Source organism: Globicephala melas, chromosome X (genome assembly GCF_963455315.2).
Source record: "Globicephala melas chromosome X, mGloMel1.2, whole genome shotgun sequence".
NCBI lineage: Eukaryota > Metazoa > Chordata > Mammalia > Artiodactyla > Delphinidae > Globicephala > Globicephala melas.
In genome coordinates, this window is record NC_083335.1 from 81,774,929 (window position 1) to 81,793,078 (window position 18,150).

General features: G+C 46.7%; 2 protein-coding genes across 4 annotated transcripts in view; one reads left to right on the plus strand and one right to left on the minus strand.

Moving 5' to 3' along the window:
- Window positions 1-1,024: 1,024 nt before the first annotated feature.
- On the minus strand, window positions 1,025-3,534 carry LOC115849575 (RIB43A-like with coiled-coils protein 1). Its single transcript, XM_030851021.2, is given in 4 exon segments — window positions 1,025-1,380; window positions 1,382-1,469; window positions 1,673-1,754; window positions 3,373-3,534. Coding segments are annotated over 4 exon segments (639 nt in total). The 5' UTR covers window positions 3,532-3,534; the 3' UTR covers window positions 1,025-1,070.
- Window positions 3,535-9,888: 6,354 nt separating this feature from the next.
- The window catches only part of SMC1A (structural maintenance of chromosomes 1A), a 47,550-nt gene continuing 39,288 nt past the window's right edge, over window positions 9,889-18,150 (plus strand). For all 3 annotated transcript variants that reach the window (XM_060292947.2, XM_060292948.2, XM_030851017.2), the window contains exons 1-8: window positions 9,889-10,089; window positions 13,794-13,982; window positions 14,101-14,213; window positions 15,520-15,723; window positions 15,817-16,055; window positions 16,678-16,936; window positions 17,040-17,180; window positions 18,028-18,110. In XM_060292947.2, the coding sequence (XP_060148930.1) occupies window positions 9,981-10,089; window positions 13,794-13,982; window positions 14,101-14,213; window positions 15,520-15,723; window positions 15,817-16,055; window positions 16,678-16,936; window positions 17,040-17,180; window positions 18,028-18,110 (1,337 nt within the window). In that variant the 5' untranslated portion in view covers window positions 9,889-9,980. The remainder of the gene's footprint in view (window positions 10,090-13,793; window positions 13,983-14,100; window positions 14,214-15,519; window positions 15,724-15,816; window positions 16,056-16,677; window positions 16,937-17,039; window positions 17,181-18,027; window positions 18,111-18,150) is intronic.

Here is an 18,150-nt window from a genome sequence, read left to right on the forward strand (position 1 = left end):
GTACACAGTAAGTGCTCAGCAAAGGTTAGTTCTTCCTTTTGCTACCTGCTCTGCCTAGAATGACCTTTTCTCATTCCCACTCTCTACCTTGCCGAAATTGTACCCAACTTTCCCAAACTGCTTCCTGACAGCGGGCCTGTGCAAACCCCCTACCCTGCCTCCTTTCCTTTGTGAGAACTGACCACTCCCATATTGATGTTTCCTCCGTGTCCTATATATACTTCTATCACAGTATCGCTCATAGTACCTAACACAGCGTTAAAGTATAGATATGTGCTGGTAAGTGACTTGTGCATGTATCTTTTCCTCTTACTCTACACTGATTTTCTGGAAGGCATGGTTCTGTGGGTTCCTGGAGGGTAGGGTGCCTTTCTTGTTTACTTTGGTCAATTGTTCATTCAACAATGATTTATTGAGCTCCTGACACTGTGGCAGACAATGTACTAGGCAACTGGGATATAGGGGTGGAAATGAGATATGTGGTTCATCTTTAGTGAGCTGACATTTTGGAGAGAAGACAGACATTCCACAAATACTTTCAGATACTTAGTTACCTCTGTGATAAGCGGTATAACAGAACAGGGTGCTATAACAGGGGTGGTTTTAAAGGTGAGCAGTGTGAGTAGATAAGAGATGGTCCTTGCCTGTGAAAGGCTTACTCTAATGGAAAAGGGGGACGTAGCCACAGATGTCATAGTAATATTGATAATAGCTACTGGTTATTGAGCACTGACGCTTGTGCTTTACTTACAGTATCTCATTTCATTCTCATACGAGCTCTTTGTGGTATGGATTCATTTCCTCATTTTAAAGATAAGGAAACTGAAGCACAGAGAGGAAAATTCATTTGCCCAAACCAGCTAGTAAGCAGCAGAGCCATTAGGTTTGTCTTCACTGTGCTGCCTCCAGGTAATGGAGTGCCAGGCTGATTGGGGATCAGTGGCTATACTGTCAGTTGATGAAGGAAGTCAGGGAGGTTGGGGCCTGCTCAGTCTAACCTTTCAGCATCAGCCCCTATGGGTAACTGGACCTCCCCACACAGTTCTGGTCTTCTGGGCGCTGTATCCAGCTCAGGATGACTCCCCACTAGGCCTCAGGTCACAGCCTGGAGGGCCCCGCTGCTTACCTGCACAGTTCTCCTCAACTCTGGCTTGCTGTTGCTCTTGCAGCGGCTTCTCCAGGCTGTGCATGAACTCTTCCTGCTGCATTCTCAGGCATATGGCCCTGTCCAAATCTTCCCCAGAGAAGCACTGCAGGCTGGTTGGGCCCCAGTGGGGATCATTGTCACCAAGATGAGCTGGAAACTCCCTCCAGAGTCGGTCTGAATCCCAAAAGTCAAGTTCATGCCTTTTCTTGAGCTGCTGCTTCTGCTTCCGAAACTTGCATTTTCTTGGCCAGCCGACCTGTCCGTTCTGCCTGTTCCTTCTGTAGTATCTGAGCCACCACATCATATTGCACCTGGTTGGTACCTGGGGGTGGTGGGTAGGGGCATGGAGAAGGCCCCACGGGAGGGACAGAGCCCACTCAGCACAGCCACTGTTCCCAAAGGTCAATCTGGTTTGTCTTACCACACCCCAGGCCTCAGGCCCCACTCCGAAGCAGAACTGCCCTGCCTTATCCCACTCGGCCCTTGCTTTTCTTCTTTGGCTGGTCCCTGGCCTTGGGCTTTTACCATAAGCTGCCACCTTGCTCTGCTTTTTTGCCTTCCTAAGCTTTTTCTCTTCCACCTGGCTGTTCAGGGCTTCAGCATCCACCTGATCCCAAAGAAATGAGTTAAATCAAGGTACGGGCCCAGCAGTGGGCCTCGAATGCTCTAACATAGACTGCTCAGAATTTACGTGCTTCAAAATCCTCCTATAGGATCTCCAGTACCTACTGGATAATGTTCTACCATCTCAGCATGATTTGTAAGTCCCTCAGTGGTCTAGCCTCTTCCTCTGTCTCCAGCCTCATCTCACCCTCTTCCCCTCTCCCACCCTCAGAAGCTCTGCTTACAGTTCCCTGCACATCTTAGGCTGTTTCATACTGATAGCCTTTGCTCCAGCATCTCCCTCCACTTGGAACACTCTTTCCTCCCCTCTTTACCCAAACTCCTATTCATCCCTTAAGACCAGCTCAGACTTCACTTTCCTGACCCCTCCAGCAGGTGCTACTCCTATAGAATCTAGGGCCCACTGCCCACACTATAATGAAGTTTGCCTCTATTGATTATCTCCTACACCAGACTGTGAGCCTGCTAATGCCAGAGACTGGGCCTTAGTCAGCTTTGTATCCCTACTGCCCAACCCAGTGCTTGGCACAGAGCAGGCCCTGAGGAAACGCTTACCAACTAGATCTCGGTCACACCACTCATCCACCCAGCCAGCAATCTATTTTTTCTTAAACTGTCAATATTTTCTCTTTATTTTGATTATAATTCATTTAAAACATTTCAAAATAGTGCAAAAGGGAATACAGTTTAGTGAAGAGTAAGTGTCCCTCCCATCTCTGTCCCTCAGGCTGGTTAACAGTTTCTTTCTTTTAAATATATTTATTTATTTTATTATTTATTTGGCTGCACTGGGTCTTAGTTGCAGCACGCAGGATCTTCGTTGCAGTATATGGGATCTTTTAGTTGTGGCATGCGGGATCTATTTCCTTGACCAGGGATCGAACCCCGGCCCCCTGCATTGGGAGCACAGAGTCTTAGCCACTGGACCACCAGGGAACAGTTAACAGTTTCTTATGTAGCCTTCCAGAAAGAGTTTAGGCATATGCATGCAATACCAAATATTCTTTTTTCTTTTTTAATATATTTATTTATTTATTTATGGCTGACAAAATATTGGCTATTGGGTCTTCGTTGCTGGGCGTGAGCTTTCTCTAGTTATGGCGAGTGGGGGCTACTCTTCATTGCATCTTGTTGTGGAGCATGGGCTCTAGAGCACAGGCTCAGTAGCTGTGGCACATGGGCTTAGTTGCTCCGCGGCATGTGGGATCTTCCCGGATCAGGGCTCAAACCCATGTCCCCTCCATTGGCAGGCAGATTCTTAACCACTGCGCCACCAGGGAAGCCCCCAAATATTCTTTATAGACTTCTTTCGGCTCCATTTGCCTGTCTCTTGAGAACCAGGCCACTTGGCCCAGAGCTGACTGGAGAAGTCAGCTGTCACTGGCTCCTCTAACCCCAGTCTCTTCCCCTGCACCCCCAGTCCCCTTTCCCAGGCTCTTCCCACACGTGGGGGGTGAGTGCCTTTTCACCCTCCTCCTTCCTTTCTAGCCCTACAGTCTGCTTGAATCAGGGAGGGGCTGTGATGGGCACTGCTATGTTCCTCTCCAGGTGTAAGAGTGAGGTGGCCCCTGGTCCAGAGAAAGTCCTTGCTGCCCACTCACCCGCATTTCTCTGGTCCACACATTGAAGAATTGGCTCTGTTGCTCCTTTTCTTGATTTCTTCTAGCCTCTATGGCTGCCACCTCCTTGGGATGTGGTGGTGGGTCTACCTTATACATCTGGAGCAAGAGTGAGGTGAATGGCCAATCAGTGCTAACCATCCTCCTTGACTACACCCCCACCCCCATTCCATTCTCCCCACAGTATCTTACCAGTTATTGATTCCTACTGATTTTACTTCCTGACATATTTCATATCTGTGTTCTCCATCTCTGCTGTCACCACCCTAATTCAGGCCTCACAAGCTGGTGCCAGACAGTATTCCCAGGAGCCTTACTGGCCTCCCTTGCTCTAGTGTTATGCTCTCTACCTCTTTCTCTGCCTTGGCTACCAAAGTGATTTTTCTGAAAGCAAATCTGACCATGGCACGCCTCAGCTTAAAACCCTTAAAGGCAGCTTTAAAGCAAATGGTTCCCCAGTGTTTACAAGATAAAGTCCAACCCCCTTTGCCAGATTTATGAGTCTTCATGATCTGACCCCTGCTCACCTTTCCAAGTCTCAAACTCATTTACAACATCCCTTTTACATTATGTTCTACTTAGTTTTCCCCGTTTCAGTAAATGCCACCACCACTCCCCCTTTATTTTTATTACTTATTCTCCAGTCAAATGAAAGGCTAGAGGGCTTAAATTTGCCTGTGTTCCTTCATGTTTTGGGAGGCCCAGTTCTGGCACGTGAGCCAGCCAAAGCCACAGCCCAAACCACTTCTGCTAACTTAAATCTGATCATGTCTTGCACCTGCTTAAAATCCTCCACTGGCTTCCTACTGCACTTACAATCAGATCCAAACTCCTTACTGTGGGCTTTCAAGATCTGGTTCCTGCACACCTCTCCAGTTCATCTCATGCCTCCCTATCCCTTGCTTACGGTGCTCCAGGCACACTGGCTTCCTATCAAGTCCTCCAACACTACAACTGTTCCCACCTCAGGGCCTTTGTACACCATGTTCCTTTGTTTGGAACACCATTCTTCAACTCCTTGTATAACTAGTTCCAGTCTCTCTCTCTCTCTCTCTTTTAACCATTTTGTAACTAAAATATTTGATGTATACAGGAGAATATATATATAAGCCATATGTAAGTTAGGAAGCATGATAAAAGAGACCCATGAACCAACTCCCCAACTTAAGAAATAGTGAATGATCAATACTATTGAAGGGTCTTATGTCTCTCCTCCCTCATCCTTACCCTAAGAGATAACCACTATCCAAAATGTTACCATTCCCTTACTAATATGCATTAATGTACTGTGTGTGCGTAACTCCCTGAACAATATTTTAAAACATTTTCTTGTCTCAGAATTTTATGGAATATCACACAGTATGCATTCTTCTGCATCTTGCTTTTTTCACCCATGTTCATTCTATCATTTAACAAATATTTATGGAGTACCTACTGTCAGATGATCCTTTAAGCATTTGGGAGACATCAAGGAGCAAAAGTGACAAAAATCTGAGTCCTTGTGAAAGTTACTTTCTAGTGGGGAGTACATTAAATAGTTTGTAAGAAGATAATAAGTGCTTCAGGAAAAAATATAGAGCAGGACAAAGGGAATTGGAAGTGCCAAGGAAGTGGGGGGCGTGTTGCAATTTTAAATATGGACATCAGGGGAGGCATAACTGAGAAGGTAATATTTGAGCAAATACTTGAAGAAGGTGAGAGAGTCTCCTATGCAGATAACTAGGAGAGCACTGCAGGCCGAGGGAACAAGTGCAAAGGCCTTAAGGTGGACAGAAGAGGCACACGTTCAAGGGGACAGCAGGGAGGCAAGGAGGAGTGGGAAATGACATTAGAGAGATTGGGTGGGGGGGTGCAGAGCACGTAGGACTTTATAGACCATTGTAAAGGCTGCGGCTTCTACTCTGAGAGAAATGGGCAGCCATTGGAGGATTTTGAGCAGTGGGAGTGATGTGTCCTGTCTTTGATTTTTAAAGGATCTTTCTGGCTGCTCTGTTAAGAAGAGACTGGAGGGGAGGGGAGGCAAGACTAGAGGCAGGGAGACCAGACAGGAGGCTATTACAGTCGTTCAGGCAAGAGATGATGATGACTCACACCAGGTTGTTAGCAGTGGATGTAGCAAGAAGTGGTCAGATTCTGGATATATTTTGAAGGCAGAGCCAACAGAACTTCCTGATGGGTTGGATGTGCTGTGAGAGAGCAGTGTTAAGAATGACTTGAAGGATTTTGGCTGGGGCAGTCAGAGGAGTTGCTATCAACTGAATAGTCTGTGTGGGGAGAACAGAATGGGATGAGGATCTGGAGATCAGTTTCGAAGTGTTGAGTTTGAGAGGTCGATTAGATACCCACTGATAGCATACATATAGTATGGTAAATTTTGTTATTGTTCAAAAAGATTTGCTGTTGGGAATTCCCTGGTGGTCCAGTGGTTAGGACTCTGTGTTTCCACTGCACGGGACACAGGTTAGATCCCTTGTTCCCTCGTTGGGAATTAAGATCCCAGAAGCCCCATGTGGCCAAAAAAAAAAAAAAAAAAAAATTGCTGTTCCTCCTTACAGAAGGATTCTATATCCTTATCTTATTGTCCTCAAGGTTAGCCACATGATCTGCTTTGCCCTCTGCAATGTGAGAATTGACATGTGCCATTCCCAAGCAGAACTAAGAGCCATTACATTATAGCCACTTTCTCTCTTCACTCTCTGCTGTGGGACCGGCAATGTCCCAGGTGAGTGCTGCCCCTTCAGCCTCAGTCCTGGAGTGATGACAGAGCAGAGATGTAGCCAACCCACAGTGGACAAGAAGCAGGAGTGAGAAATCTTTGTTTTTATGAACTGCTGAGACTTAAAAAAACATTTTTTAAGAGTTTATCTGAGCAAAAAACAAACCGGGCAGTGCCAAACCAGAAGTGGTTAAGAAGAGTTCAGGGAAAGATCTTTAAAGAGAAGAGATGGAAAGCAAGGAAATTATTTGATTGGCTATAGCTGAAGCGCTTGCTTTATTTGAGAAAGCCTAGGTGGCTGTTTGGATTGGTTGTCCTTAGGTTTTTTTTTTTTAAACAGTTTTTAAAAAATAATTTTATTATTCTGCTTCTGTATAGCAAGACCTTACCTAACTGGAATTTAGTTAACCAGCAACCTCACCCACCCATAACATAGCTTGAAACTAAAAATAAACAAAAATAGATCACTTAAGGCTTTCTCAGGGCCTGTGTCAGAAACAATTTGTTCTTATGTAGCACATATTTTTACTAAGCTTTATATAGCCTATGATTGTCTTTTTTTTATTGTCATCACAGTTAACATTTACTGAGTATTTACTGTAAACATGCAATTATAAGCATGTTGTATTAGTAACTCATTTATTAGGTTGCACCATATAAAAATGCTGATATTTGACTATTTTTGACCTACTAGTATTCTTCTTAATATTTCTATGAAGTAGATATTATTTTTTTTCACAACTCACACACACACACGTTTAAACAGTTTTTTAAAGGTTACTTTCCATTTACAGTTATCACAAAATATTGGCTATATTCCCCATGTTGTACAATACATCCTTGTGCCTATCTTACACCCAGTAGTTTGTACCTCCCACTCTCTCACCCCTATATTGCCCCTACCCCTCACTGGTAACCACTAGTTTGTTCTCAATGTCTGTAAGTCTGCTTCTTTTATGTCATATTTACTAGTTTGTTGTATTTATTAGCTTCCACATATAGCTGCTGAGATTTTGAGGTTGTTTGTCACCTCAGCATAATTTAGCCCATCCTGACTGATATAAGGAATTTAAAGCTATGAGGCAGTGAGAGATCTCTAAGGGACTGTAGATAGTTAAGAATGCCTCAGGGGAGACAGGGAGAGGAGGAGCCAGCACTGGAGGCTAAGGAGTGGCCAGTGAGGTGGGAGAAAAAATGGGAATGCCTGAGAAGCCAAGTGAAGAAAGTGCTTTTGGGAGGAGAGAGTGGGCAACCGATGATGGGTTAAGTAAGATGAAGACTGAGAACTGACTAATTTGAAGGGGAGGGTTGCTGATGACCTTGATTAGAACATTTTTGGTGGGGCCTGACTGAACTGGGTTCAAGAGAGACTAGGACTCTAGTCAAACAACCCAGCAGCACAAACAACCCAGTTTATTTATTTTTTAATTGCAAGAGGAAAAGAGAAAGAACTTGTAGATTAAAAGAGACATATATACAGGTGGAAAAGTTTCCCTAGCATATACCTAGGAGCGGAAGTGCTGGATCATAGGGCATAAGCCTATTTAAACTTTACGAGATAATGTTGTTTTCCAAGGAGATTGTACCAATTTATACTTTCACTATAGTGTATAAAAACTCTAGCCACTCCACATCCTCAGCAACACTGGATATTACAGACTTTTTAATTTTTGCCAACTTGTGGGTATAAAATTATAATTATCAGTTTTAATTGGAATTTTCCTTATTGCTAATGAGGTTGCAACATCTTTTCATGTGTGTTTTGTCCATTTTTCTTTCTCTTCTGTGAAGTGCCCATTCATATCTTTTGCTCATTAAAAAAAATCAGTTTGTCCTTCTCCTATTAATTTTAGGAGTTCCTTTTGTATTCTACACACTAATCATTTCTTAGTTTACCTGTGGCAAATATCTCCAATTTGTGGCTTGTCTTTTCACTTTATTATTATTTTATAATAATTTTATGGTAACAGTTGATACACACAAAAGAATATGGTTAACACATGTAAGTTATGAAGTATAACAACAAAATGAACACCTGTGAACCCTCCACAGAACCCAGAAAATAGAACAGTATCAATACTTTAGAAGCTTTCTGTGTGCACTTACCATCTTTTCACTTTATGTTGTAATTTGGAGGAATTTGAATGTAGTCAAATTTACCAATCTTTTCCTTTAAGCTCAAAAGTTTTTATTATTTAAGAAATCCCCTGAGGTCATAAAGATATTCTCCTATATATTCTTCTAAAATTTCTAAAGTTTTGCTTTTCTCATTTAAGTTTTTAATCTATTTGGGAATTGCATTTTGTATATGGTGTGAGAAGTAGGGATCCAATTTGATTTTTTTCCCCCCGAGCTCCATTTCATCTTAAATGGAACAGTAGTTCCTGTAAATTATATGAGATTGCTGTCCTTTGGTCATTTTATCCCCTCAGCCTGATCATGACTGTTTCTCCCAACTAAACTTCATTTACTAGATTGCATCAACCAAGCTTTCTCACTTTCCTGGACTTGTCCTAAGACTTTAAGACTCTTCCCAGCCTCCAGACATCATTTAAAAAATAGTTACAGGAATGGCTGTGGCAGCCACCAGACCCTTTTCATGTCTAAGTCTAAGCACCAATGCCAGCCTACTCATTCCATCTGTCACCACAATATAAGGTCACACTGAAGGGGAAGATTCCATAGACAGCCTCTTGGACTGCTAAGGCCATGGCTTAGTAAAAAGCAGGTATAAAGTGATGGGGGATGAGGGGATGGAGGAGAGGGATAGAAACATGGGAAACAGAGGGGAAGGGACAGAAAGGGCAGAGTCAGGGGCAGAGGCAGAAGAGAGGAAGGAGGGCAACAGGGCGGTTGATAGGGGTGGAGGGCAGAGAGAGAAGAGGAAGGGAGGAAGCAAGGGACGGCAGAGGGGGATGGAGAGGAGGGAATGAGATGGGGGTGAGGCATGGAGAGAGAGAGATGAAGTGGGGAGAAGGGAAGAAGGATAGAGGTGGAGAGCATTGGCTTAGGGACCCTGACTCCCAGGGGTTCACACAAAATATCTTTCTCAGCAAGGAGTCCCAATTTTGAAGCTCCAGGTTGGGTCTAGCATCAGGTCCAAGACTATAGCAGCTATAGCGGCAGTCTCTGAACTCTGCTTGGAGAAACAGGAGGGAGGCGGGGGATAGGGACAGTACCTCTGGCCATAGTTTTCCCCAGCCCGTATCCCAGTCGCTCCAGAGTATCCTCATCTCCATCCACGCCCCATCCCCCTTCACACCCCATCCCACCTATAACCCCACCCCACTCCACTTCCAACCCTACTCCACTCTCAGCAAGATCTGAACTCTAACACGGAATCCTCCCGCTGGCCCCTCCTTCTTGTACAGCCCTCCGCTCCCTGGGGTCCTTCCAATTCCCGACCCCGTTCTTGTTTGAGCCTTCCCGCCGGCCAGGCAAAAGCCGCAGCCGAGCTCCCACCTTCCTCTTGCCCTGGAGGGCATAATCCTGCTGTGACTCCTGGCTTGTCTCCGCAAGGATCTGCTCCTTCAGGTTTCCCTCATCCCAACAGCTGCAGATTCCTCCCGGCCCCGCCTGCCTCCTCCAAGACTATGTTGGGTGTAGCGGCGGTTTGCGTTGCCGTGCGACGAGAAAGTGGGGAGGAGCCCAAACGCCTGTCGTAACCTCGCGCCCTGGCAACGGATCTAGAAAACCTCGACGTCAGCCCGAAGGCCCCGCCCGCGCCGGAAGCCGAAAATCCCGTTAGGCCTGGACTTATTATCGCGAGGTTTGCCGTCCGCCCGGCCTGCACTGCGGTGTTTCCCGCGCGGGCTATCCCAGTTCGCGGGCGTACGGCGCGGCCTTTCTAACAGCCGCCGGCGCCGCCACGGTCATGGGTTTCCTGAAGCTGATTGAGATCGAGAACTTTAAGTCGTACAAGGGTCGGCAGATTATCGGACCATTTCAGAGGTTCACCGCCATCATTGGACCCAATGGCTCTGGTGAGATAAACCCGGCTGCGGCCCTGCTTAACGTCCCAGCCTGGACCCCCCTATCCGGCTGCACAGTAGTACAAACCAGCCTGTGCAGCCTGAAATGTCGCGAACCCTAACAGGTTCCTTGCCCTCCTGAGGGGTTCGACCTGGACCCGCTTTTCCCGCTCGGGTGCTCTGACGCGAACCTCTTCCCCAGGTGTCAGTTGCCCGCTCTTTGTGCGACCCCCTTCCCGGCCCGAGTGGTACGGGCCGAAGTGTACGTTACCCCGCCCACTGCCCCCTGCAGCCAAAAGTGGCGCGTCCGGAGCCGGCTGCCAGTCGCTGGCCACGCAGTTCCTCCCCGGAGCAGCTGCATCCGGCCTCCACGCATTGTTTGAACCCCCCGGCAGATGTAGGACCGCTCGTGGCCCTCCCGTAGCTTCCGGGCCAAATGGTGTACTCCTGCTTCATCCCAGTGCCCCCTCCCGCCTCGCGTTGGTACACTCCAATTCCTTTTTTTTTTCTTTCTTTTAAAAACTCTTCTCTGGAGGCGGCACTTTTGAATTTCGGACTCCGTGCTCGCGTCTCCGGAGTGCTTGGGGTCTCGACTCCCCGGCCTCAACTGAGATGTCGGGATGCCTCGAATTCGAGGCATGCCTTTCTTACCACTGAAACCGTCAAAAGTCAGAACTCATTCGCTCGTCAAATTTATTGAATGCTTACTGCTTTATAAGGAGTTATTCAGTCAAGGTGCTGTGGAAACAGCGGAGAACAGAATAAGCCATGCTTTCGGAGAACTTACATTCCAGAGGGGAAAGACGATAATAAAGGAGGAAATAAGTTATTTTTCGGCTGTGATAAGTGCTGTGCAGGATTGATGTGATACAGTGATGTGATAGAGTGACTTGGATGGCTTTTTAGGAAGAGTGGTCATTAGTTAACAATACTGTATTGTATATTTTGTATGTTTTAAAGTAGATCTTAAAGTCACAAGAAAAAAATTAACTGTGAGGTGATGGATGCTAACTAAACTTATTGTGGCAACCATTTTGCAATATATACAAATACAGAATCATGTTGTACACCTGAAAGTAATACAGTGTTGTATGTCAGTTATATCTTGTTAAAACTGGGAGAAAAAATAAAAAGAAAGAAAAAGGAAGGAAAGGAGGAAAGAAAGGGTAGTCAGATAAGGCCTCTATTTCATATCTAAATTCCCCATCTCTAAATTATACACCATGGAGTCCTCCCATCTACGGACATTAGAGGTCTGTTTGGAATCCTGCTGTGTTCCTTCACCTCAGAGGTGTTCCAGCTAAATCACTTTCTAGCCTGAGGGGCTGCTCTTGCTGAAGTAGCTGTAACTGATGACCTTCCCTGGAGTCTTGCCTAGATATGGCTCTCTTTTAAGCAGGGTTTCTCAACAGCAGCACTATTGACATTTCCAGTGAGATAATGCTTTGCTGTGGGGTCTGTGCTTGTAGGATGTTTAGTAGCATCCTTGGCTTTTACCCACTAGGATGTTTAGTGGCATTGTAAGGTGTAGGATGTTTAGTGGCATCCTTGGCTTTTACCCACTAGGTGACAGTAGCAACCCCACCCCCACCCCCTCCAGGTGTGACAATCAAAAATGTATACAGGGCTTCCCTGGTGGCGCAGTGGTTGAGAGTCCGCCTGCTGGTGCAGGGGACACGGGTTCGTGCCCCGGTCCGGGAAGATCCCACATGCTGCGGAGCGGCTAGGCCCATGAGCCATGGCCGCTGAGCCTGCGCGTCCCTAGCCTGTGCTCCGCAACGGGAGAGGCCACAACAGTGAGAGGCCTGCGTACCGCAAAAAAAAAAAAAAAAAATGTCTACAGATATTACCAGATGTCCCCAGGGGGGAGGGGCAAAATCACTCCACCCTCTCCCACCTCATTTGAGAACTACTGGCCTAGACGGCTAATGCTTGGGGTTCCACTGCAGTTTCTTAGGATTTTGGTGTGGTGGCCCCTGTGGAAAGAGCTGAGATGCACCTCTTGGCATTCAGTCTCCTCAACATGGGTAAATTTGTATACCCAGGTATTCCGAAAAGGCCCTTGGTCTGACTGGCCCTCCCGTACCCTGTGTTTTTTTTTTTGACAGGCAAGAAGTAGATTTATAGGATGCTTGTGAGGGATACAAGTGGGAAGGTGAGGGAGCTCTGCTCCAAGGATTAAGTTGAGCTACATTTTTATAATCAAAGGATATTTTTATAATCAAATGTTAACGTTTATTCTGTTTTGTATCTTCATCACTGGTCTATGGAGTGCCCCAAAGAAGACATTCCTTGAAACATTATATCGTCGTTCAGGTCATAATGCTTGTTATAAAAATGTTTACAATATTGAATGATTGCGAGTAGGGAGGCCTTTGGTTGTGAGATGTTCTTGCCATCCTTGGAGAGCATGGGAGAAGCCCAAAAGTTGGAAATGGGTGCCTAAAAGGCTGACTCCTGGTCAGCATGATGTGCTAGTCCTGCTGTGATGAGGGAGACTAAGCTAAGAGTCCAGACCTGGTTAGGATAGGATTGCCATTTATTGAGCATTCACTGTGTGGCAAGTACTTTATTTATTAGGACACTTTACATTTAAATTCTCACAGTGACCCTAGGAGGGAGATACCATTATCTTTGTTTTATAGATGAGAAGACCCAGGCACAAAGAGTTGTGATCACTTGCACACTTGATTCTCAGAGCCAGGATCAGAACCTGTGCCTGTCATACCTGTGCTCCTGCCACTCCCACAGAGAACTATGTGCCAACCATTGTTTTAGATACTTTTACCCATGAGTCTTGGTTTTTCAGATTTTCCAGGTGAGGGAAAGGAAGGTCAGCTAAGAAGTGGTGAAACTAAGATTAGAACCTGGTCTGTTGGACTAGAACCCAAGCTCTTTTTTTTTTTTTAATTTTATTTATTTATTTATTTATTTTTGGCTGTGTTGGGTCTTCGTTTCTGTGCGTGGGCTTTCTCTAGTTGTGGCGAGCGGGGGCCACTCTTAATCACGGTGCGCGGGCCTCTCTTGTTGTGGAGCACAAGCTCCAGACGCACAGGCTCAGTAGTTGTGGCTCACGGGCCTAGTTGCTCCGCGGCATGTGGGATCTTCCCAGACCAGGGCTCGAACCCGTGTCCCCTGCATTGGCAGGCAGATTCTCAACCACTGCGCCACCAGGGAAGCCCCTAGAACCCAAGCTCTTAATCACTGTCTTGTACTGCCTCTGTGGAAGGACCTGGGCTGCCATTTTTATAGTTGGGTAGAAGGGTTTTAGAAATCAGGTCCTCAGTTCAAGGTCAGATAGCATGTTGGGGGGAATCTTGAGATAGAATTTATAGAGATTAAACTATTCCCTACCCCCAACCCCAGTCTAAATTTTTTTTAATATATTTTTTTCTGAGTCTAAAATAGAGAAGGTAAAAACTGTGACTCCACTACTGAAAAGATAATCATGTTTAACGTTAAAAACCTTATTTATTTGAATAGTGAATATATGCACATGGTATAAAATTCAGAAAATTCCAAAGGAATTTGGAATTTGATCCAGGGCTTTGGTCAGGCCTAGCCTTTACAGGGGTAAAGCAGTATTTTGTCCTCCTGTTAGTCTGTGCACTGAGTGATTAGGGAACATTTATGTTCTTGTCAATGTCTCCTTTATTCCTTTTCCTCTCCCCTTCTTCCTGACTTCCCCTCCTCTACTTTGTCCTGTCCTCCCTTAGGTAAGTCAAATCTCATGGATGCCATCAGCTTTGTGTTGGGTGAGAAAACCAGCAACCTGCGGGTAAAGACCCTGAGGGACCTGATCCATGGAGCTCCTGTGGGCAAGCCAGCTGCCAACCGGGCCTTTGTCAGCATGGTCTACTCTGAGGAGGGTGCTGAGGACCGCACCTTTGCCCGTGTCATTGTTGGTAGGTGAGGCTGGCCAGAGGTTCTCCTTGGGTCCACGGGCATCGGGGGGTGGCTAGACTAGTTTGTTGGGGTAGGAGGGAGGCCTAACCCTCGGCTGACTCATGCATTGTCTTGTAGGGGGTTCCTCTGAGTACAAGATCAACAACAAAGTGGTCCAGCTACATGAGTACAGTGAGGAATTAGAGAAGTTGGGCATTCTTATCAAAGCTCGTAACTTCCTCGTCTTCCAGGTGGGCATTTTTAACAATTATTGGCTACCTGCTTTTTGTTCTATCCCCACTGGACCTGCTCCATCTCTGGCTTCATCATCTCTCCCCTGAACTAATGTAACAGCTTCCTCACTGTGCTTCCCGACTCCAGTCTTGCCCCTTCCTGTTCATCCCCTAGGCCAGGATCATCTTATGGGAGCACAAATATGTTTCTTTCCCTCCTCTCCTTAAAACATTTCAGTGATTTCTCATTGCCTTCTGATGGCAGTTCTCAAATTGTAGTCTCCAGATCGGCATCAACTGGGGACATGTTAGAAATGCACATTCTCAGGCCCTACCCCAGACCTATAGGGGCAGAGACTATGGGGTGGGGCCCAGCAATTTGTGTTTTCCCAGGCTCTCCAGGTTATTATGATGCACACTAAAGTTTGAGAACCATTGCCTTAGCATGAAATCCAACTCCTGTCATTCATGAAACACCACCCTTTGGTTCTTGCTTACCTCACTAGCCTCATATGCCATTACTCTTCCCTTCTAGCCCTGCCCTCCAGCCTAATTAAGGCTTTTACAGTTCCCCAAATTCACCTGCTTTCTTTAGCCTGCAGGCCTTTGCAATATTAATTTTCCTCTACGTGAAATAACCTCATCTCTCTTACTTTCTTTTTTTTATAAATTTATTTATTTATTTTTGGCTGTGTTGGGTCTTCGTTTCTGTGCGAGGGCTTTCTCTAGTTGCAGCGAGCGGGGGCCGCTCTTCATCGCGGTGCGCGGGCCTCTCACCATTGCGGCCTCTCACCATTGCGGCCTCTCGTTGCGGAGCACAGGCTCCAGACGCGCAGGCTCAGTACTTGTGGCTCATGGGCCTAGCTGCTCCGCGGCATGTGGGATCCTCCCAGACCAGTGCCTGAACCCGTGTCCTCTGCATTGGCAGGCGGACTCTCAACCACTGCGCCACCAGGGAAGCCCCCTCTCTTACTTTCTTGGTTAGTTTCTTCCTCATCTTCCAAACTCATCTTAGATGTCACCTTTGGGAAACCTTCCTACATAGGTACCCCTACCAGTCTCCTACACTCAAGCTTCATTTAGTTCTTTTTCTGTGCTACTGCTGTCACTGCACGTAACACACGGTGTTGTCTCTGCTTCTATCTCTTCTGTTCCCCATGTACCTCAAAAGGCAGGGAATGTGTCCTCAAAGCTCAATGGTGAAATGTGGCACCCAGTGTGGGGAAGGGATCAGTGAACTTTTTCTGAATGATTGAGTCGGAGTGGGTAGCGGGAACTGGGCTGGCTAGGGTCTAAGTGGGGAGAGTGTTTTGACCTTTACTAGGGCGCTGTGGAATCTATTGCCATGAAGAACCCCAAAGAGAGGACAGCTCTTTTTGAAGAGATCAGTCGCTCTGGGGAGCTGGCCCAGGAATATGACAAGCGAAAAAAGGAAATGGTGAAAGCTGAAGAGGACACGCAGTTTAATTACCATCGCAAAAAAAACATCGCAGCTGAACGCAAGGAGGCCAAACAAGAAAAAGAAGAGGTAGGTGGCCAGGTTGCCTCTGGGCTCTGAGAGGCCAGATTGAAGCCAGTGCCTTACTGATACACCCCTGCCTCCACACCCCTATTTGCACAGGCTGACCGCTACCAGCGCCTGAAGGATGAGGTGGTGCGAGCTCAGGTACAGTTGCAACTTTTCAAACTTTATCATAATGAAGTGGAAATCGAGAAACTCAACAAAGAACTGGCCTCTAAGAACAAGGAGATCGAGAAGGACAAGAAGCGGATGGACAAGGTAGAGGATGAGCTGAAGGAGAAGAAGAAGGAGCTGGGCAAAATGATGCGGGAACAGCAGCAGATTGAGAAGGAGATCAAGTAAGTGGCAGGCCTGGGCATGTGACATGTGGAAAGCCAAGAGGCTGTGCTGTTTCCTTGGGCTCCTCTGAGCCCAGAGCCCAGTGCCTGTACTAGTTTCTCTATCTTCCCCTTGACTTGCTTTGGCTAGAATCAGACACATTTGTTGACTTGCATTTTAGACAAATAGAGTATTTAAGTACTCAGACTCCGGGTAGATAGGTACTCAGAAGATGAGAACTTGAAAGGGGTGGTGGCTTTGCCAAGTGAGAGGAAGTGATGGGAAGCCACTCGTGGCTGGTAGTCTCTTCCTAGAAGAGGAAAACTGGAGCTTGAAGTTTAAAGAACAGAAATTTGAAAAGGTTAAGTCAGATTACGTGAACACAGGTTACTCTTGGGAGTTGTTACTGAGGGCCCTGGCCTGGCTAGGGTTGAGGCAGGGGTGGTAGCTTTACCTTATAGAGTGGCTGGAATGCATTTCTAGGGAATAGCCCCTGTTTTGAGGATCTGTGGGGCATCAGGCCCTTGTTCTTTTAGGCACTTCCCTGAGGCTTGGAGTTTAGGCCCCCTTTGGATTAAAAAGCCTTGGAACCCTCCCTTCTCCCACAGTGCTAACTGGTTTCCCCCTCCCCTCTGGCAAAAGGGAGAAGGACTCAGAGCTGAACCAGAAGCGGCCTCAGTACATCAAAGCCAAGGAGAATACCTCCCACAAAATCAAGAAGCTGGAAGCAGCCAAGAAGTCCCTACAGAATGCTCAGAAGCATTACAAGAAGCGTAAAGGTGACATGGATGAGCTGGAAAAGGAGATGCTGTCAGTGGAGAAAGCCCGGCAGGAGTTTGAGGAACGGATGGAAGAGGAGAGTCAGAGTCAGGGCAGAGATTTGACCCTGGAGGAGAATCAGGTAAGCTCTTGGGCGGGGGTTGGGGGGGCGGGAGTAGAGAGATCGCTGGGCTGACATGGACTGACTTGGTCATCCCTGTCCTCTTTCCCTGTCCCTGACACAGGTGAAGAAATACCACCGGTTGAAAGAAGAAGCCAGCAAGAGAGCAGCTACCCTGGCGCAGGAGCTTGAGAAGTTCAATCGAGACCAGAAGGCCGACCAGGACCGGCTGGATCTGGAAGAGCGGAAGAAAGTAGAGACAGAGGTGGGCATGCTGTACAAGATTAGGAATGATGGTCCAGAGAAAAGGAAGTAATGATAGCTTAACAGTAATGACAATAGCTAACATCTAGCAAACACTGTGTGCTAGACACTGTTTTTTACATGTATGCAGTCATTTAATTCCTCATTTTCCAAATGAGGAAAGTACAGCACAGAGGTGAAGTAATTTGCCTAAGGTTATTAAGTGGCAGAACTGGGACGTGAACCTGGGCAGTCTAGCCCACACTTTTTTGGTTTGAGCCTGTCTTGATTGGTGAGGAAGTTAGCCCAGGCTGGGTAGAACACCTATGAGAGGGTTTCATAGGGCCCAGGGTGACCCCATCAGTTAGCAGAGCCACATTGAACACCATCTGTGTGTCTGCTTTTTTTTTTTTTTAAGATTTAATTTGATTTATTTTTGGCTGCGATGCATCTTCGTTGCTGCCGTGCGGGCTTTCTCATTTTGTGGCGAATGGGAGCTACTCTTTGTTGCGGTATGCCAGCTTCTCCTTGCGATGGCTTCTCTTGTTGCGGAGCACGAGCACTAGGGTGCTCGGGCTTCAGTAGTTGTGGCTCATGGGCTTAGTTGCTCTGCGGCATGTGGGATCTTCCCGGACCAGGGATCGAACCCATGTTCCCTGTTTGGCAGACGGATTCCTATCCACTGCACCACCAGGGAAGTCCCTGTGTGTCTGCTTTTTAATGGACCTCCTGCACTAGTGACCCATTGTCCGTGACTGTTGGGCTCTTGGATGAGCAGGCACATGGGGAGGGGGATGAGCCAGGGCCCCATGGTCTTGGAGTTAACTTACTCAGCCTATGGTGATGTAGTGTATTTGTCTTTCTCCCAGGCCAAGATCAAACAAAAGCTGAGGGAGATTGAAGAGAATCAGAAGCGGATTGAGAAACTGGAGGAATACATCACAACTAGCAAGTATGTGGCCTTGTAACCTTCCCTCTTACTTCCAGGCCTG